The sequence below is a fragment of the Pteronotus mesoamericanus genome, unplaced genomic scaffold (genome assembly GCF_021234165.1).
Source record: "Pteronotus mesoamericanus isolate MK-2021 breed Mesoamerican mustached bat unplaced genomic scaffold, CSHL_Meso_final contig_90, whole genome shotgun sequence".
NCBI classification, from domain to species: Eukaryota; Metazoa; Chordata; class Mammalia; order Chiroptera; family Mormoopidae; genus Pteronotus; species Pteronotus mesoamericanus.
This window is the reverse complement of record NW_026555277.1, coordinates 46,344,136-46,369,282: the sequence shown is the minus strand read 5'-3', so window position 1 is coordinate 46,369,282 and position 25,147 is coordinate 46,344,136. Positions and strand designations below refer to the sequence as shown.

General features: G+C 42.2%; 1 protein-coding gene across 4 annotated transcripts in view; it reads left to right on the top strand.

The window, feature by feature from the left end:
* The window catches only part of TEAD1 (TEA domain transcription factor 1), a 246,362-nt gene that overhangs the window by 156,458 nt on the left and 64,757 nt on the right, over positions 1-25,147 (top strand). For all 4 annotated transcript variants that reach the window (XM_054586089.1, XM_054586092.1, XM_054586088.1 and 1 more), the window contains exons 3-5: positions 14,275-14,339; positions 16,698-16,760; positions 16,850-16,912. In XM_054586089.1, coding sequence (XP_054442064.1) covers positions 14,275-14,339; positions 16,698-16,760; positions 16,850-16,912 — 191 coding nt within the window. The remainder of the gene's footprint in view (positions 1-14,274; positions 14,340-16,697; positions 16,761-16,849; positions 16,913-25,147) is intronic.

Here is a 25,147-nt window from a genome sequence, read left to right as displayed (position 1 = left end):
GTGAACAGCATGTGTTTGCTGCCAAGGAAGTCACTATTATGGTTTTCTCTGGGTTTCTGCCCTGATTGACGGGTATGAAATCTTTATATGAGGAAGCAGTGTCCTTATTTCCTCCAGTTGCAACTCTTCCTGCAGGGCAGTAGACATTTGGAATGTTGTGGGCTTGAGAATTCTGAATGCTTTTAAAGCAGTCGTGTGCGTGCGCTTACACATACTGGCTAAATGCGTTAGTCTACACACAAAAGTTAATTAAGTTAATGTGTAGGGATTTCAGTAATAACAAGTGTCCTATTTCATTTCCCGAACTCAAAGCTCTGTGCTATGCATTAAAAATATACGTCCATCTAGTTTGTGTCTGAGTCACTTGTATGTGTGGGACAGCTAAATGGAATCTACACAGCCAGTGGATTGTAAACTTGAGCGCCTAGTTGAGAGTTTATTAAGCACAGGAACCTCACTGTCTTTTTAGAACAGCTTTGTTTTCGCGAACCACCTGCTCCCAGGATTGGTAGGGCTTTTGCAAAGGTCTTGCACGGGCCAAGGCAAACCCCTCTCTAAGAGGCAGCTTGTTGAGTAGATTGGGGTTTGAAGCTGCCCAGTACTTGCAAATGCACATGGAATTGGTTGCCCCTCTGGCCATCTTGGGTGGCTGTGCCCAGTTCATGCTCAAAGTTTGTTCAGCATTCCGCACAGGAAAGAGGCCAGTTTGCCAGGTCCTGCAGAGCGTCTTTCTAAGCCTGTGAAAAGCACGAATCATCCAGCAGCAGAGCATGCTTACAGCTGGCCCTTTGCTAGCTTTGATCTGCGAATCAGGCCACACCATGAATGCCCTTATTGTCATGTTATGTGTACACAGTGTGTGAATTATTGAAAATAGGGAGGCCTGAGCCTCATCTGGTAGAGATTACAGTGCAGGCATGCTGGGCGAAGGTCTGTAATTGAAAATCCCCAGATGCTGTTTATTTGGCCTTTGTCACATGACCTGCTGCAGGAAGATTGCCTGAACAAAATGTTGCCGGCATGGAGAGTGGAGCCCACCCTCCCCCAGCCCCAGAGCCTACACAAGCTCAGTCTGTACACAGCTTAAACACCTGCCCAAAGGATTTTTAAAGGCTTAAAATAGAGTCTCTCATAGCATTTAAATAGAGGACATCTTGCTTGTTGGTTTAAACTGCCCAAGCGGTTGTTGTTTGTTGACTTGTGGAACCTTCTACCCACACAAGGTTTTGCTGGATAATTTTACTCTGACATATCGTTGCGATACAACCTTCAGAGCTGGAGCCATGTAAGGATAAGTAGTTTGGGCTCTGCCTTTAAAAATCAAATGTATGTGTGGTAAATGAGCTTGCAGATGAAGCCTCATCAACTCATCTGAATTTTTTATCCAGTTCATTCTTACCTATTGTACCTGTGAAAAAGTTGAGATGTTTCATAGAAAATTTATTTTTCTCTATCAATAACTGAATATTTTTCTCTGTGTGAGTGGTGGATTGGGCAGGATGAGCAATCCAAAATTAATGAATGATGTAAGAATTAAAAAAAGAGTAGTCTGAGATAATTTTGAAGGAGGAAAGACAGTGAGTTTTTTAGGTTCTTTCCACTGGAAATCAAATAGCCACTCACCATTCTTTATTGCCACCCTCCATCCCAGTTATGCTTATGGGTGCCTCTTCCATTTCTAGGACCTTAGGAAGAGGAAAGGTCCCATGAGTATTTCAGCATTCCATGAGCATTCAGTTAGGTCAGCAATTTTCAATGGATGTGCTGCAAGAATTTTTAAACCATGCAATACCTGACTACTTAGTCAGGGGCACTGACCTCTTTTCCCTTAGATAGTCAAATAAAAAAAAATGAAAAAGACCAACACAACAATAGCTGTCCAGTGTGAATGAATCAAAATTTTACCTTTTTGTTTTTGTCTGATTGGCAAAAAATGTAGTATGTTTTTTGGTGTGCTGCAGAATTTTAGTAATGAGTTTATATGTGCCATGAGATGAAAAGGTTGAAAATCGCTAAATTAGGCAATGAGTTCCTCGAAGTCAGGAACTCTGTTTTATTTTTCTTTATATCCCCATGTCTGCTTTTCTGCTCTTCCTGCTCCTCCTCCCTCCCTCTCTTCCTGTCTCTTCAAAGAAAACATTCAGTCATCACCTCCTGTGTGCCATGATGTCACTTCTTCAAATATTTTTTCTTTCAAGAAGGGACTAAAATCCACAGTAGCACTATACTTAAGTAGCATGATCTCAGTGCAGTGCCAGGATTTGCAGGATGGGGGACCGTGGGAGCATGATGTGGACCCTGCCTTCATGAAGCTCATAATTTGTCAAAGATGAGCAGAACACTCCTAGGAAGAGTGTAGTGCTAGCAGTCTGCATGAAGCGTGGTGAGCCAAAGGGGGGAGCAAACCGACTGCCAGGGAATTGGGAAGTTCCATTTAAACTGAGTCTTGGCAACTCTGAAAGCAGGGTTCAGGAAATTTGGGTGGGACCTTGAGGATGGTGGGGGTCAAGGGGCCAGTCATTCACACGATAGAAATAGCACCTAACATGACATGGCAGTTTGCGTAAAGAGTGGCAGGAAGAAAGGCAAAATATGAGTGAGTTTTTATGTGTATTGCAACATTTTTATTTTTTACAGGGAGAATACATTGCATATTAGCTGGGTAATTAGAAATTTAAAAGGAGAATAAAAATGGGTTGACTCTCCTGAATCTAAAACTCAGCCAAGAAAGGTAATCTATTGGTTTGCTTGATCACCATCTAAAATAGAAAGCCCATTTCATAGGGCACTGTATTCTCCTTAATGATTGGCCCATACATTAATTGCCTTCGGCTTCTCTGTGTTTCGATCTTAGTTGAATGTTGTCTGAGCATTGCAGCCATAACGAGGAAACATCTTTGGACTTCTGTCTGACTGTTCTTCAGTGTTTCCTCTCATCCTCCTAATACTCTGCCCTTCATTACTATTGCATGGCTTCTTGCCTCATTTCTCCTCCTAAACTATAAGCTCCTTGAGGGCAGAAGATATGTATTTATTCCAGCATGTATTCCCTGCAGTGCCTAGCTCAATGCCTCTTACATAGAAAATATTCAATAGATATTATTGAACAGGGGAGAGGAGAATGCATTGGGTCCAGATTATGTAGGCGTTGAATGCATAGAGGAGTGAGGTTTTATCCTGTTTTGAAGGTAATGAATGCAGAGCTTTAATCATGGTGCATATGCAATTCAGCCCACTTTAGGGTTGCGTTGTGCCCCCTTCTAAGATTTTGTTCTCATTAAATACTTAATCATGAGCTTGTGATAAGTTAACTTACTATAGAGGCTATTTTCAGAGCAGTTTGTCTAAAGGAATAACGAGTTTGGAAGAGAATGCTGTGCTATAATCCCAGCTCTCCCACTTACTAGTGTAGGAACTTAGGCAAGTTTCCTAACTTCTTTGAACCTCAGGTTCAGCATTTGTAAAATGGGAACAATAAAGTTGAATATGTGAGTATATAAGCATAGTACACTACATAGTGCTGACACATAGTAGGTATAGAGCTCGTGTATTTTCCAGGTTTCCACTATCTCACTTCATCTCTACCTTAGAGATGCCACACAGTATTATTTCATCTAGGTTAACCCCCAAATTTCATTTTCTCCAGTTTGCGTGCATTTAAAGAAAATGCCCTTTATGAGCATGGATCCTGTATTATTTTTAAAGCAGTTACTAAGTGCCTAGACATTTAGATTTCTCTTTAGCATGTCTTCTAAGCATCAGGTAATCCCATGTGAGTGTCTTTTTAATTTAAGGCTTGCATAATTCACCTTTGTATAGCTACTAGTATAGCAGTTACAGAAGTTGATGCTTAATTCTTTTAGTGATAGTTGTGTTTTTACGCTAAGAACTAGACTCCGGAAATCCATTGGGGGACATGCTGTTTAATGCAATGCCTCCAGCCTATTCATAGAGATAATTTTATGATATGCCACAAATTATAAGAATTTTGGCCATACTTAGCCCTTGGCAAAAACCTAATTTCTGTTCTTTTATTCAATGAAGAATCTCTCCTAAATTAAAAGATTATTGTGACAAGTAAGTATCTTATATGATGGCTTCTTAGTTTTAAGATATCCCAATAAATGGTTCCTTTAACTGGGAAATAGTGCTTATGGCCATATCATTTTGAAAATGTAGGGTGATATAAAGATTTTGAGAACATTTTCAGTATAGCATAGGAAAAATGTTCAATTTCAATAACATTGAAAGTGAAAGCATTGGGCATTTATACTGGTTGTCAGGTGATACGTGGTATGGTGTCCTGGACCGAAACCTGGTATGTCAGTTCAAGCAAAGAAAACATAGGAACCAAGTATGGTGACATTGCATAATTATAGGACCACTTTAAATCATCTTGGGGTCCCACAACCTCCATTTGTTCTTGCGAATGCATACAATGGTCCTGCAAGGTAGGTGCTCTATCCCCATTTTACAGGTGAGGAAATAGAGGTCCACAGAAGTTAAGCAAGTTGCCTATGTTCACACAGCTAATAAGTGCAAGTCCAGCTTTCCTAGAAAGATCTAGGCAATCATACATTTCATTTTTTAAAAAGAAAGGAAACTAAAAACCAAGTCTGCAGCATTGCCACCATTAAAGATTCTCCATTAAAGACCAACAGTTTTATTTTAGTTTTTGGAATGTGTGGATTTCACACTTCTCTAATGTCAAATAATTAATAAATAAACAGAGTGTTCTTAGCAAAGTTTTTCATTAACAAGACTCCTGGGTTAATGTTGAGATTAGCTTTTTTTGGACCAGGTCCATATTACCATGGCATGTGGAGGGCGGTGTGGGGAGAAGAGCGAGAAGGAAAAGGGTATGTGTTGGTGTCACTTGTGCTGACTTAAGAGAGCAGAACGAAGGTCTGGAAAATTGTGCTGCCTGTCACTGAAACAGTCATGACTGCGAAAGGACTTACACATTTTAGGTGGTATAGTCGGGGCTGTCCTATTAATTTTTTCTAGATCACTTTTTCTCATTTTTCTTCATATAGAAAAGGTGAGCTCATTCATTCATTCTTATGGAAAACATTTATTGAGTCTCCACTTCATAGTTATCAGATGTGGGGTTGCAGAGAACTAGGTAGATTTTTTCCATGGAGCAGTCACTATTCTAAACAGGGCATGAATAGTCCCATAGGTATGTAATAGCAGTGTAGCAGCAGTGGATGTATATGCTTGGCACATAAGGGTACAAAGGAAGAAATGACTACCTCAGTTTGTATGGCTCCCAGAAGACTTCAGGGAGGAATACTTCCACTGGGGCTTTCAGGGATGAATGGGAGTTTGCAGGAAAGAACATTTAAGGACAGGTGGTTTTACAAAGGCATAGAGGTATGGAAAACCATGCCAGTGACGTGGGGAACTCTGTGAAGCTCCTTGTTCTAGATCACAGGAGCCCCGTACAGGAATGAGCCATTAGGTCTAGGCATCAGGCTAAGGAGTTTTTGTTTTTCTTAAAGTGGGCAAGAAACTATTAATGTAGGAAGGCAACATAATCAGGTGTGGGCATGAAAGAAAAGGTGAATGCCCACAAGATGAGTGAAAACTCCCCTGAGAGCCTGTGGGTGAGGGTTATTTAGGTTGCCTTTGGGGTCAACAAACTTTGGTTCCATTAAATCCCAGGTACACCTTAGGTGTGTGGAATACAAAGATGCTGCAGACAATAACCCTGTTACATAGTTCCCTGTTAAACAAGGAACTCTTACTTGAGCCAGAATGAGGTGAGTGCCCTGATACATGCAGAAGTAATGCACGAGGGGTCACAGAACGCACAAGGGGTCATGAGATGGTTAATCTGTGCTGCTTTTCCAGTCAGAGTCAAGCCATCGCTTCCCTCCTATACTAAGCAAGTTGTTTTTAACTCAGCGTCCTTTGTTTCGGTTTGCTTTGTAATATTGGTCTGTGAGGTCAGAGTGGCTCCCTGGCTCAGTCTTCTCTACAGGTCCCACGTTTCAGACACTCTTCAAGTGGGTTTCACAGAGGAGACACCATCTGAGCTGAACCTGGAAGGAGTTTGGTCACTAGTCTTAAAGAATGTTGTAGGTGTGAGCAAAACCTTAGAAAGGCAGGATGGTTCAGGGAACTAGAGCTAGATGTGCATTTTGATGCTGATAAAGTGGATTAGGGCGATGGTAGTGGTGGTGGCAGTGGCGAAAAGTGAGAAGTTAGGGACAGATGGTGGGACAACATTGAATACTACACTAAAGCAGTTTGACCTTTAGACTGTGGGCAGTAGGGAGCCATTGAACATCTTGAGGCAATAGCATGGATAAAACAGAGCTCAGTTTTAGATAGCTTTGTAGTATGAATTTAAAAAAAAGCATAATGAGACTAAAGTATTAAGGCTAGAAAAATTATTTGTTAGAGAGTTATTAAAAGATGGTTGTGTAGCATCTATTTATTGTTTCATAGAAAATAAGCCATTAGAAAAACTTACTTTATTCCTATTTTCCTTCTAGAAATAATTACAATAAAAAGAACTTCTATGAGGTGCAGAGGGATTGTATTGAATACATAGCATTAGACATTTTTACTTGACCCTCGTAGTCTAACGCTTATGTGTGGTTTGTAAGCTGTTCCACTAGGATGAAGGGGAACACAGTGTTTTATGGGTCTGTCACTTGATAATGTTATCAGCTACCATGGAGTGATAGGAACTCCGAGAAGGTGGGACTTGGGTTATTGCCAGGTATTTGGAAGGGATGAGAAGAGTAAGTTCTGACTAACTATGGGTTAACACAGCCTTCCTCTGTGTATTCTTCTAAAACTGTACCTTATAAGCCCCTGGGTGAATGCAAACACAGGATATTTCAGGGACTTGCCACTGTTTACCTCCTGAAGGCCATCAGTCCCTTTTGTAAACCTTAAGATCAGGAACACCGAGTACCAACCCTGGCAACTCAGAACAAGCTGCCTGGCCCTTCCTGGTGATTTTCCACGTTGGTGCTGATTTTTGGTCAATGATTTATACTAGGGCTTAACCAAGGCACTGGTGTCTAAACTTCCTCATTGGTAACACTCTAGGACTGGTTCAAATGCTCTTTTTTGTGAACCGTCCTTTACCCGCAGTCTTAGCCCTGTACCCCTCTCCCCCTGTGGTTCCCCATCCCCCTCATTCAGTCATTCATTCCATCGGGGTTTACTTACTGAGGACCTGCTGTATTCTTGGTACCAGGGATTCAGTGAGGAGCAAAATCCAATCTGTGGTCTGTATTCCTGTGGAACATCCTATCTGGTGGGGGTCGGGGTAGGGGCTGGCGTTCGTCGCGCAGCCATTCCAGTTAATGGAATGTGGCAGCTGGATGCACGCTGTGAATGGGAGTCTTGGGGAAGGATAGGGTGACTTGACATGGGTAAGAGTCCTTCATAGGTGTGAGCTCCTTGAAGACAGAGGTGGCATCTTTTTACCCCCACAATTGTAGCATGTTTTTTCTACTTTTGTAGGTGCCGTTGGTGTCTGACTAGTGGGTAACTTGCCAGCTCTGGTAGACCTTTCTTTCGCAGTGTCACTGGGACAATTCCAGCAGTGTGGAGGAAAAGGTTAATTATTAACTCCTCATTGGTTAGTTAATAAAGGCTCTGTCTCCTCTGGCCATATCCATAAATATAGTCCCTGGATCTTTAGAACAGAGTCATTAAACATCCCTCTGTAGACCTCTTCCTAACTCGTGACACTTGGTTCCCACAGTATCCCCTACATCTGTCCTTTGTGGTTGTTGATGTTGATATCCTAAGATATTTTTTCTTTTAGATGAACCCCAGCTGATAAAAAAGGGTCCATGGCTAGAAAGAATTTTAACACCATCTTGCAGAAATGGGAAAGTCCTTTGTAAACCACTCTCTGGGTGCTTCTGCTGTGTCCTTTGGAGGATTGAGCCATGCTGTTGTCACTTGTGGAAGGCAGCTTTCTTTGCGTCTTCCCACTGGATCATCTTTTTTTTCTTTTTTCACTTTTTCACTTGAAGTTGATGATTCATGGTCAAACTGGATTGCAGGGATGTAGAAACCATTTTCTGCCTCTAACAATAACTCACTCCACAAACATTGGGGGAAGCAGAGGAAAGATGGATGCCATTAGTTTTTGTTCCCAGTAGCTTTATGAGCTGGGTGGAGCCATGTCATGTATCCAAATGATAGATTATAAGGCAGAGAGGATACACGCCAGCAACGAGGAAGCCAACCTCAAGAGCTGTGGATGTTTAGGGAGAGGGGAGGTATCTTCAGCTGAAAGGTTCATGAAGGACAAGGCAGTTGAAAGGTGGGCAGGATTGAGACATGCAGAAATGGGTAGCAATACTGGCCATGAAAGCAATTGTGTGCATGGGCACAGGGCTCAGAAAGCTTGAGGTTTTAACAGAGAATGTTCTAGTAGCCTACTAGTGCTATTAGACTAAGTTGGGGTGTGTGAGGGAGGTGTAGGAGACCCTATGGCTGCAACCATAACATTGGTGCCCATTAGATACAGCTTTGGTCTAGCAATCAAGAGAGGCTTGAGTTTTCTTTCTGATTCTTATTCTTTTAACATGGGAATCCTCACATACCCCACCAAAAAAGGGAGGGTCAGCAGAGAGTTCCTCAGAGTTAATAGCTAGAGCCCCTTCCCCAGGCCCAGGCCAGTTCGGTCCTCTGGCCTGTGAGTTTGCCTAAGAAATGGCTGCAGCCAAGGAAAGGAGTGGTCCACTTGTTACTTCTTTCTTTGTGGCTCCATGACTCCATTCAATTACAAAGTGGCTCCTAGGCTGTTAAAGCCCAGAGTCTCTGGGCTACAATTTCTAGCCACAGACCTTGCATTTGCTGTGCCTCAAACATGACCTTGAGGCCACATCCTATTACACACACAGCCCACAACAACATTAACCAGTCTTCTGTCTCGGTAAGGCAAACCCAGTGCAAACTCTAAGTCTTTCTGCAGAAATCTCTCTCTCTCTCTCTCTCTCTCTCTCTTTCTATTGCCCCATTAGCAGGAAATTTCAAGGCAATCGGGATGCAGGGGAAGCCGATGATGGGCTCACTTTCAACTATGTTCGGTTATTTAGGTAAAAGGAAAAATAAAATAAAAACTGGATTGTAGTGCCTGGTGAAGATCATAGTGTGAAAGTGGCAGGTCAGGCTGTGTTTATCTTTGCTGCTGCCTGCTGCCTGTGGGAAAAGCAAGGGCAGCTGCAGCTGCAGAATCTCAGACTTAAGAAGTGATAGGGTAGGATGTGCATTCTGGAGGATTTTGTATGCTACAGAGAACCAGTAGTATAATGACACTGAGTGGTGAAGTGTGACATTGCTGCTCAGCTCTAGAAGCTACTACCAGGATTGTGTAGAAGAATACAGGAGATGAGTCATGAATGCTGTGAATGCTGTGAGTGTACAACCTGGATACTCCTGGGCTCAGAAAGAAAGAATGTGCAGTGGTTTGGGGAGCTTGAAGGTCAGCAGGGGTGTGTGTGCATGTGTGTGTGTGGGGGGGTGTATGTGTTATTTAAGAGTCCCAGTTTCCTGCCTGGGAAATTTATTTAAAGAAATGCCTCTTCCTCTGTCTAAAATGGTCTTTACCTAACCCCTTCTCTTCTGCCTGTCAAAAACAGTCTTGTTGCTCTAGTTAGTGATATGCACACTAAGGTATTTAGAGGGAAGTGTTATTATGCCTGCCACTTATTTTGGAACAAAACAATGATAAAATAAGGTGGCTTGGTAAAAGGGATAGAGGAATGGAGAGATGGGAAAGATATATGATAAAGCAGGTATAGAAAAAGTGGTAGAATCTAGGTGGTGGGTATATAATAATCACTGTAAAATTCCTCTGTAAAAGACTTTTATGTATGTCTGAAATTTGTCATAATAAAATATAATCTATCCTTAAAGGCCCAGCTTATGATGTTTCTAGATTCCCTGAATTATTTATGGCCGAAAACCCCTGCACTTTACCAGAACCTCTATCATGGCATTAGTCGTCATTGGGCATGTAGAACTGATTTGCTCTTATATCTCAACCCCTGTATTGGACAGTGAACTCATTGTTGGCAAACCACAGAATCCTCTCTTTATATCCCCAATGCCTCAAACAGGCATCATAAGGCACAAAGCAGATTGTCTCCACATGACTATAAGATTCATTTATGAATATCGTGATTAACTAAAGGTAACTTTGTTGAAAATCATTTTTGTAATGTAAGGTTTACTGGATGAAACACCACCATTCGTGTGTGTGTGTGTGTGTGTGTGTGTGTGTGTGTGTGTGTGTGTGTGTGTTGGAAAAGAGAGAGAAATGAGGGGTAGCATTTCCAATAACCCAACATCTTAATCATGGCTGCAAAAAAAGACCGTGCTGTATGGACCAGAGGCCTACTACCAGTGACATTAATGATGGTTGATGAGCTCCCGGTCCTTGTTAAGGGAGTTCTGTATCTTAGTACCACGATGCAAATCCAGAACTCTGGACTATATGGGCCCACACTGTTTAGAGGGCCATTCTATAAAATATAAATGGTCTCATAGGTTTCAGGATGTCCTGTCAAGATCACTGACAAGAATCTCCATTCAGAACCTAGTTGATTTCCACAAAATATGTGTAATCACAAGTAGCCAAAAAGATATTCCACAATCTATTGGAATGGCATACTTGTTTTCCTAATAGGGAAGCATATTTTAATTCTGAAAAGATTTAGAAATGAAAACAGAAGATATTAATAAAGTCAAAGCTATAGTATTAATGTTTTTATTTAAAGGATTTATGTATATTTGATATTTCAGACAATTATTTAAAATATTTTGGCTCATACAAAAGGTTAGTGTGTATTTCTGAATTAAAATGTGCCATGGGGTAATTGATTTAGACTTGATTTGGGGGAAGATTGAAGTCTTACTAGATCTGTAAGCAATATTAGAGCATTTAAGATAATTTATTAGGTTCCCAAGAGTTGTTTAAGGAAATATTTTATAAGTTAGATCAAATAGCTTTAATATTTAAAAGAATTGAGTACATTCTAAATTAAATACATAGTTTTCAATGTTTAAGGGAGTTTAGGTTTTTAAAATGGGCCAAACATTATTTGAATGGACCTTTGAAAGTGACTGTAAAAATTATAGATATGTGAATTGAACTTAAAACTTAAGGGTGAAGTAGGTATTTGAGTTTTTAAAAAAAATAACTAAACAAATGAAATATACAGTTTTATAAGCCAGGTAAATCCAAATAGTGTTTTTCTGTGCATAACGCCACCCATGGTCATTAAAAAATTGACATGAAATAAAGTGAATGACACTGCTTAGATCATAGTAGATGCTTAGCGCTGGCTGAATTTGAATTTGAAAATTGAATCAACAGTATTCCTCATGGAGACAAGAAGGAACACATAAAAACCTCAAGTTAATTACTCTTTATGGCTTGAAACATGGTATGAAAGAAGGGACACAGGATTTTGAAATGTGATCTTGAGAAGCACAATGACAAGAGAGTTCTGATAAGCTTTCAGTGGAATGATGAGGGCAGCATAGTGCTCTGCACAGAGTTGATACCCAGTGAGGGTCTGTTGTAGAAGTACCAATTTTTAGAAGTACTGTAAACAACGGGTACATTGGTATTGTTTAACTCTAAGGTATGTATGCTATTTGCATAGACTTCAGGGTATATAGTCAGTCAAATGTGCCTGTCTTGGATATTGACCTCATCCATTCAGACAAATACCCTAAGAAATTGAAAGTTAGTTATGCAGATGCTATATCGCACATAAGCAGTAATGTCAGCTTTCACAGAAAAAAAGCAAGTATGGGACAGGAGACGTTTTTGCCACCTGGACAAGGTTCAGATGAAATTGCATGTGATACAGAGTCCTGGGTTTATTTTGTCCTGGCCACTCACACCACGCTGAACAGGGTGCACAGTGAGGCCCCGAGCCAGAAGATGCTCGGCTCATCTGCAGACATTGTCATTTCAGTCTGGCTGCTGGTAATTAGGTACTCCTAGCTGGGTTCTGCTGCCCGTGAGCCTTTGAGACAAATTGCAAAATCTGTACAACCATCTGAGAGATGAAGTAGACCCGATGACACTACAGCAGATATTGGTAGTTCTCAAAAGTTTGAAAGAGAATCCTTAGAAAAGCAATTCTCAGAACTGAATATCAAGGTCCTTTTTGTGTGGTTAAAGGGTAAGTTCAGTCATAGAATCAGGATATCCTGAGAAGCTGGAAAGACGGACTTAATCTAACAGGATGAAATGGCAATAGAAATACATGTAAGGTTCTGTTTTGGGACCAGAAAAGTTCTAATTATGCATAAAGAGACCAGGCATGGGTGTAGGGCTATATCTGAGTGGTAGCCCATGTGAAAAGAACTTAGGAATTGAAATTTGATGTAAGTTGACAGTTTCTTGTGGTCCCCCCAAATTAAACTCAGTACTGCATTAACACAAGTGGAGTGTTTAGGATAAGTGAGGTGGTAGACCCACTCTAGTAGGAGCAGCACTACAGTTCTGCCCTTCAGGCTGTGAACCAGTAATAGACAAAGGATGGTCACAGGATGTATGGGGGAGTGTTCCAAAGCTTGTCACAGATAACAAAGGAACGGGGAGGTTTGGCCAGGTCACAACTCCAAGAAGACCTAAAAGCCATTGTCAATATCTGAAAGTCAGTCGCCGCATAAGTGACTAGCCTTATTTCTTGTTAAGAGGAACAAGAAGAATCTGAAGATGAAAGTTACAAGAAGCCACAGATAAGGAGGGTCTTTTAATTCTTGAATGTTTCAAAGTAAAGTGGATTGCTTCCTGAATTCTCAAAGTGCTGGCTTAGGCTAATAAGGACTTCAACTTTTGAGGGTGGGAATGATGACCCAGAGTTACTCTCCAGCCCCAAGCATCCACGATTCCTTTGTCTTCTAGTGGTGACCATGCATATTGCACAGTCCTAACGCAAGTAGGTGGTGGACAAAGCCACGATTACAAGGATGTTCTACCAGGGGTGTCTAACCCGCAGCCTGCGGGCCACTTGCGGCCCAGGATGGCTATGAAGGCGGCCCAACACAAGATCGTAAATTTACTTAAAACATTTTTTTTTTTTTTTTGCTCATCAATTTTCGTTAGTGTTTGTGTATTTAATGTGTGGCCCAAAACAGCCCTTTTTCTTCCACTGTGGCCCAGGGATGCCAAGAAGTTGGCCACCCATGTCCATGATGGGACAGTATTTAGAATTCTCAGACAAAATTCCCATGAAGATATGCCCACATTGGTCTTCGTTAGCGCTGCCAGTTCCTTATTCTGTGCCAGGAGATCTGGTGGATATGGTCACTGTCTTTCAGCAGAGGCTGTGTTATTCCCTCATTTATTCTGTGCCCAGCAGTGTGCTGTGTGCCTGGGGCGGGGGTCGGTAGGGAGCTTCAGGGAGTAAGACAGAGTTCTTGCTTTCTTCAGATATGCAGTATGTCTGGGAAGTAAAACAGCAAGCACAAATTACACAACTAGCTATATAGTTAGGATTATAGTTACAGTTTGGACCTATGTCTTATAAGAGTGGGGTTTCATTCATGTACAGTAGTATTACATTTCCCCACTTAGTTTTGGGGCTATACTTTCCCATTTTATTACACATCTTCAAAGTCAGGTTATCTGTTTGAAACTCCTCAGTCTCCTGGTGGGGTATAGATGGAAGGTACTTGTTTATACTTTTAAGCATTTTCTTCCCCCAAAGGTTATAAAGCTTTGAGGAGTTGAATCACTGTTTTTCACAGACACAATCTTGTGTGTAGTTGCTAGTGCAGTGACTACTTTTAGGGGGGTCTGCTTTCATACTGTTAACTTCCTATCATTGTAGCGTTTCTGTGGCCACAGCAGTTCATTCTCCTGTGGCTATAATGTCTCTAACTGGAGGTAACTCTGAGTAGAAGCCTGGGTGAGGAGGAATGGATATGAAAAATAAGCCTGGAACAGAACGGGTTTGCAGACTCCCACACTAATCCTTGTATGTGTTGCTTATACAAGTGACCGCCCATTTAGGTGCAAGCACGCAAAGAAACAAGAAGGCACATTTTAAAAAGCGCATTTCTATCCTCAGTTGCTGATCGTAGTTCATAATTAATGTTCCTCATCTTATTTTCCCTAGTAAGCATTTTCACAAACAACTGTGCTGTTATTTTCCTAGCATTAATAAACTTAGAGCTGCAAAGGATTCTTAATTCTTTTCTTACCTCTTAGAGGATTTTTTTTTTTTTTTTGTAATCCACCTTATTGTAAATTCTTCTTTCTTGCAGGTAGGAATGAATTGATAGCCAGATACATCAAACTCAGGACAGGGAAGACGAGGACCAGAAAACAGGTAAAATAACCTACCTGGAAATTGTGCATGTCAGCGAATGGCCCAAGGAGGCATTTTGGCTGCAGTGGCTGTCTGTGCTTTGGCTCCTAGGAGCCCCCAATTTTAGTTCCCTGTAAGGACGTCAGTGATGTTTAAATTGGTGTTTTGAATTGGCTCAGTTTTCACTGTTCATCATTTCAGTGACCCTTGACTATGTGGTCTCCTGAATTATTCTTATGTATATGGGAAAGTTTTACAAAGGACAGTGTATAAACTGCTCCTATCCTGTATTTCAGAAGTTTTATTTCTTTCCCAAACTGTGCATCTGCAAACACTACAAATGCCGCAGGTGCAAATATACTTGCAAGTCATGAAAGTTTGACATTTCTGTGTATTATAAAATCCTGGAACAATTACACATTAGTCATCATTTCAATGAAAAAGTAACACTAGCAGCCGTGAGTATTGGCCTGACTACGATATTGAATGATGTGCGTCCAGGGAACTGTTGCTCCTTAAGCTATGGCTTTTTGTCAGTAGCTGCTGTGACTGAAATGAAGTTACAACTTAAATACCTTTGTGCAGAGCAGTGTCAGGAATTTTCCTGTGCCCTTTGTCAGGGCTCTGGCTCTCCTGCTTTTGGATGTAAAGCAGCCCAAATTTCTGACCCAGTTCAGAACTGGAATGGATGAGAAATTCCTGTTTAATGAAAAACAAAAAGAAAGGGGAAGGGGAAAAAAATTAAACAAATCTCATTGGTGAGTTGTTAACAGAAAAAAATAATTTTTTAAAAAATGTTGACCTATGCTGATGAATCTGTGGATTTTAAAAACTATAATCAAAGCAAAAGACAAGTTCAACTGCGGTCTCATTAAGCCTGAGCAGCAGATTGCAGTCCTCTGCTCAGTGGTGAGTTGTTTTCATGAGTGTTTGTGACGGGGTAGAGCCCTTCCCCAGGAATGCTACATGTGCCCCAGCCGGAGCCTGGCTGCTGAGTCAGCACAGAAGGAAGTGGCCTCCTGCCAGTGCTCAGACGCAGGACATTGTCTGTTTGGTGGATGTTCCCCCGACAGTGGACTGGACGGTGGTCCTCATTAAGTCCAAAAAACACAAAAGAACAAAATTCGGGTGGAAACAAGTAAAAGCAGGAGCCGGACAGAGGAGTGAAGAGGATGGGGGAGTCCCTGCCTCTCTATACTTAAAAAAAAAAGAAAGAAAAAAGTTCAAATTGGAAAAAAATAATTTAAACTCAAAGACAAAGTTAAAGGGGTCTTTTATTATCATAAATCTGGTTTTTTAGAGTTGCTAGAGTGTTTGAAATGAATTAATTGTCTCAGTCTGAGTTGCTGAGCTTTTACGTGGAATTTTCTAAATTTCTGAAACAGACAAGATCTAATTCCCAACATACTAAACAAGCTGGACTTGGGCTGTCTGCTGGTTTGTGAGCTCTGCTCATGTGGCCAACCCCTTCACTGGGGGACTCTTCTAAATTTAACCAAGTCCTGTGGAAAGAGATGCAAATTTGTTTACCCAGTGGAATCATTGTGTTTCAGAAGCCAGGCTTGGCTTGGTTTCCACACCCCGGCATCCTGGGATGTTTTTAGGCAGCAGTTGGTGATACCTCTCCAATGTGAATTTGTTGTTCAGCAAATCCGTGTGGTTTTCAACCCAGATTTTTAACAGGATGGCTGGCTGGCTGTATTCACACTTTGCGCTTTGTAGTAATATGCAAATCCACTTGGCGCCCAGTCAATACCCAAAAGAGTGGAAGGATTAAAGATATTTATAAGGGGGAAAATGCTCTGCTAACTGGGTCTTTCCATTTCACTTTGAGATCTAATTTACATGTCAGTATTATTTTAACATTTGCTACAGAATCCAGAGCTCTTAATGAGATCAGAATACAACTGATAGCTTCAGCTTTTTGATTCTGCAGAATGTGCTAATTTATGGATCGTCTCTTCTAAATTGAGAAAAAGGGATTTTCCCTCCTGATACTGAGAAGCTATAAATATTTTCATTTACCTCTACCCCCACCTTTTTAATTTTATAAAGAAAACAACCCCACTCTCCCCCTCTCATCCCATGCCCGTGATTGCTCCCGGGTGAGAAAAAACTAGATTAGCCTCAACTTTCCTCCTGAATCAAGTCACTGCAGTGATGACCCAGTCTGAAAAGCTGAGAGCAGCGCTGGGGGCTTGGTGTCTGGCTGGGACTGTGTATTCCTAACTGCAGAGCTTTGTTGCGATGCAAATAACCTCCCCTCCCACCCCACCCCACCCCAAAACCCTCCTAAGGAGTAGCAATTTTATATTTGATTTCCTTTTTTTGTTTTGTTTTGTTTTGTTTTGTTTCCCCTCATAAACCCGAACAATGTAGGTGTCTAGTCATATACAGGTCTTAGCAAGAAAGAAAGTTCGAGAAATTCAAGCCGCCATTAAGGTACGTCTGGCTTGCCCAGTTGTAGGGGGCTTTTCATCTCCATGGTTACAGGCTTTTCCTTTGTTTTCCTCCCTTCCCCTACCCTGCAGGTGTCTAGTCACATTCAGGTTCTTGCCAGAAGGAAATCTCGTGATTTTCATTCCAAGCTAAAGGTATGCGCTTTCCTGCTTTTTGGCTTGTGGTTGCTATGCATCTCACTTCCTGTTTTCCATGGTGACTGGTGAATGCCTGGTGCTGGGATTCTCGTAACCTAGTTTCCTCGCATGTGAGAGCTGTTTACATTTCTTTGTGTCTAATCTCTCTGTTTCTGTACTAGCCTCACAGTAAGCCCAGTGTGTGTGCGCGCGCGTGTGTGTCCCTAATAACAATGCAAATGCAGCAGAGAGCTGGTCTTGATAACTTTTCAGCACAGAAACATGATTTTTTTTTTTTTTTAACCTTCAAATATCCACCAAGCAGCCCTGGGTTAGGAAAGGAAAAAAATCCAGAAACACAAAGTTGGTGTAGAAATTATGAACAAGAATCATTTCCAAAGTGGTGATCACAAAATTACTTTTAATAAAATATTTAAAAATTAATTTGGGATTTTGATGTATTTTCAAAAATACTCATGAAAAACACACCCTATTGATGTAGTTTTTCTTGTGTTCTTCTAACACAGAGTGTATTTTCTGCCAGATTTCTTCCACTGTACTTAACTTAATATTGTTTTCTAAGTTAAAAAACAAATTTGAGGTGAGGCCTTAAAAAAAGATCTTAAAGATGGAAAAGCCTCTGATCAAATCCATGTTTGCAATTCCACTTATAATTAAGTTTACTTTAAAATGTTTTTACATGTGCCTCAGTTTCCCATCTCTTAAAATATATTTCATAGTGAAAATGGAGGCATGGACAGTATTTTAAATTTCAGGTTCTATCTTCCGAAGTTTGCAGTAAAGTATACACGGCTTCCCCCCTGCCCCATAATACCCTGTTTTAAAAATGCATAGATTATAGTTTATGTGAATGAGTTTTACTTTATGATAAAAATGAATTTGTAACTCACATTATTGTCTTTTCCATATGCCATTTTTTTGTTCTGTCCTGCTTTTTCCAATACCTTAGGTAAATTTGTGTTTTTATTGTAATCCTGCAGAATAAAGTGCAGTGTCACAGCCCTGAGAGGGTAACACTGGGACCCTTCCCAAAGCCCTCCAACTTTTTTTTACGCAAACGAGTCTGGCTGTGGAGTAGCACTAAGTTAGTAGGGAGAAGCATTTGGTGTGCCCTCTGCAGTGGGCAGCATGCTGGCTCGCTGGCACGTGTGGCTGATGGTGGCTGGCTTTTAGCTGCACTGGCTGAGCAGTTGAAAGGCTAAGATAACCTCTTAGATCCTGCTTTTTAACCAAAGGTGCTTTCCTCTCTATGTGGATGTAACTCCCGCAGTATTTGCTCAAATTCTGACTGTTTCTAGTTTCTCTGAGCTAACAGATTAATGGTGTACAAGAAGTTTACAGACATCAATTTTGTGTTTCCATCTGTGATGTTATAAATTGCTCTCTTTCTACACTGTCTGTGTGGTTCCTGTGGACTCTCCAGGGCACACCGCCCTAAACCAAAAACCCTATAAGTAATGAATGAAGCTCTCCTGTTCAGGAGGGATCCCCATGGGGTGCGCTCTTTTTCTCACTTGGTGATTTTAAGAATCTTCCTCAACGGAAACAGTGTTACCTTTACTTTATACATCACACACACACACACACACACACACACACACACACACACACACGGAGTCCTATTTGTGTTTGTTCTTTTAAAGAGAAAAAAAGACTTCCCCCCACTTGCAACCCTGGCCCACTCTCCTTTGGGGCAGACACAAGGAAGAGGCGGAAGCAGAGGCAGTTGGGCAGCAACTGGCTCAGCATTTCAGCTCCAAGAACCACCTCCATCTTCTTGTAGTTTCTTTCCTTCCTCCCCATCACATTATTCTTGGAAAAATGGAGGCCTTTGTTCTTCCCATCAGCTAATACCAATTGCGTGTTCCAGGCATGGCGCTCATCACGGTGGGCAGTTAACAGCCAACCCCCTATTCACAGAGCTGGCCATGCAAATGGGAATGTGAAATTAGGGCACTGTTGGATAAGTGTTAGCAGAAAGAGCCAAAGTAAAACGTGGAGGGAATCCCAGGGACAGGCTGCATGGAGAATGTGCTGCTGCTGTTCGGGAACTGAAAGGTAGGAGTCAGGGTGACGCAGAACCTCTCATGTGTTCTCTCATGTACCCACCCTACAAAAAGCCTCATTGTTGAGGAACAATATTTAGGAAACCAGGGTTCCAGAAGCTTAATTGACTTGCCAAAAGCTACCACGCCTAATAAGAGTCAAAGTCAGATTTTGAACTCAGATCTTTCTGAATCCTAAACCAATGCTCTTTCAGGTATAGTGTTATCTAGTAGAGATGGGAGAATGTTTTCAAGCAGAAGGCTTCATGCCAGGGTATACACACTGTAGATACCCTATCATCGCTCCTGTCCCTTAGAATTAATTAGGCAGCCCTTGCTACCAGCCTGTCCTCAGCACCCACATTATAGAAGATGAATATTTAACTTCGAGCTCTTGCTCACAATGTGGACTTAATTTAGGATTGACACTGTGGTGATTGTCATAACTAGGGGTGATGTGGTCCTAGCTGCAGAACTGCTCTCTTACCACTCTGAGGGCATTAGGACATTTGAAGAAAATAAGGCTGTCACCGGCCTGCAGAGATGTCACTGTCTTGACCTCCCCATGGCAGTTTGTGTTAAAGGCACCCTCATCAACCTTCCTAGCCAGCCATCGCCAGGAAATGGGCTCAGGTCTGTTGGCCTTCTAGGAGATGTAGGTCTCACCGCTCCATCTATACTTGCCTGTTTAGCTCTGGAGTCTAACACACTTCCATGGGAGGCAGAGATGAGCATCCTCTCTGAGGTCATCGTGGGGTCAGGCTGGTAGCCACGTCGTCGTCTTGGCCTCCCACACTAACTAATGAGATAAACTTGCTACAGAAAGCTGAAGTCATCCCAGCCAACAAGGGTAGCTTCTGGGCTGGCATTGAGGGTGACAGGAAGTATCCAAACTTACAGTAAACACTGTGCTTAGCCTGAGAAGATGTATCAAGGCTTCCCAGAGATGATGGCTGGTGACTGAGCATCTCAGGACCTGTCCTTGCAGTTCCTGCCTCAGTCAGCCTCTTCGCTATCTCTGTCTACATGCTCAGAAGCCCGCGGATTTCTGTACTCTGGGGAGGACAAAGGCCTGCGGCCCTCCTGTAAAGACTGAAGCCAAACTCCATTCCCCTGGCCTCCCTTGGAATTTGAATAAATGGTTTGCTTGCACCTGGGGCCACTGCCAGGTGTGGCTTTCATGTGCACCCTCTTGCCTATAAGCCTCTCTTCATTTCCTGGGGAAGGGTGTGGTAGAATTTTTTTAGTCCAGTGATTTTCCAGACTTTTTTTAAGCAGCAAAACTCATGTTTCAGATTGAAATTTTACTTGAAGCCTTCAACATATAAAAGAATAAAGGCTGTTTTAATTGAAGCTCACACTTTCATCCTTAGCAATGGCCTGTTTGGCTATTCTGGTGAATAAGGTTTGAAAAACCACGCTGCTTTATAAGGCAGAAAGAAAAGGGGATGGCTGCCTCTCAGCTGTTCCTCCCAACCTTTACAGGAAAGATCATGTGCCCCATGTAAAGCCCATATTGTCTAGGCTTTGTAGCCAGTTCTGTCATATTCCTCCGAAGTAACAGACTCTAGAAGAGAGTGGCCATTCTCATGCCACAGTTATGGATGAGTCATCCTAACTACCAAAGTCTGTTAGACTAAGTTCCAAAGGTCAACGTTATACTTCTGTGAACTGCAGTGCTTCTCAAAGTGCTTGTTTGTAAGCCAGATCACTCCCTTTTTTGTGTAGACTTTAATTTTATTTTAATTTTTATAACAAAACTTGTTAGAGGAAAAGTTTAAGATTCCATGTATGGTAGATTTGAACTCTAAAAACACAGAAATGATGACTTAATTCAGTCCAGTAAACTTTTCATTGAGAATCCACTGTGTTCTGGACTCTTCAGTAGATGTCAGGCACAAAGAGTTATAAGCAGAATCTCTGTTCTTGAGGAACACTAAACTTTTCTGTTATCTTTGGCTACATTTGGGGAGAACACAAAATTTCCAGTAGATTATCCTCAGCTGGGGGTGGGTGGGGCTCTGCTGTAGACATTTAACAGAGCAATGCAAAGACTGCTTAGTAAGCGGATGATTAATTCGAAGGGTTGGGGAATTAAAGAAAGCCTTGTGGAGAGGGACCCTCTGAGCAAAGAGGAAGGCACAGTTTCCACTGAGAAACAGGGGTGTTTGGGGGACCATGAAGAACACCATTTACTTGGAGGCATGATGGGAAATGCCACTGGAAGAGTTTACCAGGATCTCATCTCATGATGATCTCATGGAAGAGTGAGGTTTCCCTGAGGACCGTGGGGAGCCATGGGGGTTGTTGATACTTACTGATTTAAGGAATGCTGTGAAGTTGGAGTGATAGAGGTGTGCCAAGAGAGAGAAGTCTCCCTTGGCACAACCATAAGGGAGAGATGCAAGGGGCAAGCCCACTGAGGGAATAGTGAAGTGGGCTAGGAGTGTCGTGGGAAGAGATGAAGAACCAGGAGCAGAGAGACTGGACGGTGGGGAAAAGGGGTGACGGGGTCAACAGAGGGCAGCTGAGATTCAAGAGCCTGCTGATAGGGATAAGGAAATGCAGGGCATTTTTTACCAGAGTGCCAGAATTTTGGACATTGATTGTATACATTCAGTTTTGTTTTAATTTTTAAAGTTTTTAAGAGAGAAGTCAGAGTGCTAACTGCTGCTCAAGAAAAGAGCTTATCTTGGAGGGAGTCACATCTCAGCGATGGGACTGTCATGTGTTTGGCCCCTGCCCAGACAAAATCCTTCTGACCCACCACCCCTCAGGAGTTCGGTGGGTTCTAGGTGACGCCCAGAGTTGTCACTAGGCCTGGTTCTAGATATAAAGCAGAAGGTGGATCCATGCAGTTACCCTGTGCAAGTAACTTACTGGTGTAGGGAGCATGCAATTAGGAATTCCAAGGATGCTGGCTTAGAGATCTCTCTTGGACCTTCTGTCACCAGCTGCGTCGACAGCAGTGTCACCGACAGCAGTTTCATTTATTGTCTAGCACCTCTGTCTTTCCCTTAGTTTAGCCCCTCACTTCAGTTGAGCAGTGAGAGGCAGCACCCTATCTGTGAAGACTTCAGTATGGTCTGAGGACTGGCCTGAAAGTTTAGAAATTATTCTCTACCTTGAATTATTTCACTCACCATAAATTCATCGAAAGGTCATTAACTACTTTTTTAAGCTCCAGGGATTTATTATCCCCAGCATGCAGAAAGTGCACGGAGGTATTCTCCATGCATTAAGCAGTCTTCTTTCCTACTTCAGAGTTCCTACTTAGAGTTTCCTGCTCTGAGCCTCCATATGTTCGATTGTCCTGAGACTGTCCAGTCTCTGCCCGGAGACCTCCTTTCCCCAAGTTTCAGAGGGTTGTGGGAGCCACAGCAACGCTGTGCACACCCATCACCTCGCTGGGAAGGTGGGCCTGGCCATGCCTGGTCTGAAGCGTGTTTCGGTGAGTGCATGACTCAGGACAGTAGCAAGAAGAGGGGAAGTCTTCACTCTGCCCTGACCTCAGCAGGGATACATCTTAGACAGTAGACGTATTTGTGCCAAGCTCCGAAAGTGCGTTAAAGAAAAGCCTGTACTTGCTGACGTTGCATCATCCCAGTAGAGCAGAAAAAGGGCTGCGTTTCTCTGATTGTGTCCAGTCGTTGGTGACTAATTTATGAGCTACATGTGCTCCCTGAGGCCATTTTCTTCATTCTCACCCTGGTGGCCTTTGTGATTTGATTTCTGAACAAGCCATTCTTCCCAATCTGCCATTTCTTCCAATAAGCAGAGAGCTTAAAGTTCAAACTGTTGATTTAATTCTCTTGAGTTCAAGGACTTCGCTGAGGCACTGCTGCAGCCCACTCTCCTGCGTCCTGGTTGTGTCACCATGGATGCCGTCCAGGAATGGGCCAGTCCACTGGGAAGATGCGCCTCACTTCCTCCACTGGTGCCCCCCACGGCCCTCTGAGCCACCCGGCTCCGTCAGGCGGTGGCCGTTAGCAGTGCACAAGGCAAGGAAAGCCTGGAACAGCCACCTCCTTTGTCTTGGCGCCAGCAGCAAGACACTTGGCCTTGTCACAGAATTTGGGAAATGATACATTGCCTTTCCTGGCATCTCCCAATCTTCGGGGAGTTCTTTTGCATTCATGACATGTACCCTGTCTCCTCAACGATGTTTTCATTACCTCGTTTTTAATTTAACAGAGTTAAAACTAAGATTAGGGGACAGTTAATTTCACAGGCTTGGGTGGGATGAAATTAGAACCTTTCATCAGCAGTGTGGTGATGCAGAACTTAGAACGTAAACTAGAGGACCGAACCATTTATGTTTCCATGTGAATGAGCCAGGTCTGGTTTTTCTTTTTAAGGGTAACACAAACAGCGTCATTCGACATTTCTATCCCTCCCAACAGAAATCTGAACGTTAATTGGCCTCAGGTGTTGACAATGCCCAAGAATAACAGTGAGCCCCAAGATCATGTAGTCAAGACCAGGGCTCCAAAGCATTTCAGGTCTTGAGCAGGATCAGGCCTGGATGGTCAGTCACCTGGGGCCCCATATATTATAAATTCACTGAATGGCAAGGCTGCTGGCACTTGTGGAGTGCTTGCTGCAGTTCTCAAAGCAGTCCTGAAGGTGGGTGTTGTTACCCTTACTTTATAGCAGGGGAAGCAGAGTCTCTGAATGGCTAAATTTGGTTCCAGTGCTATCTGGCACCAAAGCCCAGGCTCTTTGCATCATATCGTGGAGCCTTTCCAAAGAGTGCTGGTCAAAGATGAGGGTCCTTTCCTTGGCTTGAGATGCTTTTGCATTCTTTCCCCTGTACGGGGCCCTATTTTCATAGTCTGGATTAAACAGAGAAGGTGAGGGGTAGGAGTTGGTACTCAGTCTGAAGCTAAACTTGAGTCTGCCATGTGCTTGGGCTCCTTTAGCCTTTCAGGGAAGATTTGCTCCCTGCCTCTTATTGTCACCTCTGAAGGGAAAGGGGGCTAAGGTCAGGAGGGTGCCTTCTCCCCAATGCTCAGACCTGGCATTAGCTGATCTAAGTCCCAGGCTTCCTGGTGGAGAGTCATCCAGCCCACCTATAAATCACTTGGATCCTCATCTACAGTCCTTAATGATGCTAAGCCCTACATCAGAATGAAAGAAAACACTATTGACAATTATAAAATACTAAATATAGCTCAGTACATTTAAAAGTGAACAATAGTAAAAGCCTTGAAACATTTTCCTTTGATGTGAATGGAGCCTTTGGCATTTGGAAATACAATAAGATGAATTAATTGCTCCTCATTACATGGCAAGTCAGGAGTGGTATGAATGTGCCTTCTCTCCTCGGCACTAGCTGTTGCCTGACCAAAATAGCCCCCTTTTGTATTTACTCCTGCTTTCTCTAATAATAAGCAAATTGGAGATCATGGCTAGAAAAATTCAAGTGCCCTTCATCCTTTCTCCAAAACCCTCATAGAGTTTTGTGATGTTTATCTGCTCAGGGGCTACTGCTAATAATTGCAGAGGTCATGTGAATCGACATAGTGCAAGGTTAGAAACGGCATCTGCAAAATTACTTCTTAGGAAAGTATACTGTTTTATCTTTTTCTGCAAAAGTGATTTTGCAAGCAAATTGCTGTCTTTCCTCTCTTGCACTACATTTTTATATTGTTGGAAAAAGTATAGTTAGAGAGAAACATTTAATAGCTATCAAGAGTTTTTGAATCCATGATCCTTTTTTTTTAACTTTATGTATTTTTCCTGATGTTTTAGTAAACTTCCATATGAATACATTAGAACGGAGTCTTTAAATTCTGAAACGATGGCCCCTGAATAAACTGTTTGGAATATATTGGTTTTGTAGGCTGTTCATTAAAATTTTATATATGACAACTATAATATGGTACATGTATGCATGTGACCTTTTTACATTATTTTTACAATTCTTTTATGGTTAATGCCTACAAATAGGAGACGGTCGATTCCCCAGAATAATCAACAGCTGGAGAAGCAGAGGAGAAAGGGGAATAAGACTCGCTTACTATCCAGAAACTGATTCATGATAATGTCCTTGAGTTTGAAGAGCACACCACTCCAGCCATGTGCATTTATGATGCGGCTACCTTCCTGTCATGTATATTGCATGTAGACATTTCCCAAACATTGTGTACATTTCAACCATTACAGGGAGGCAGTCAGCCGAACC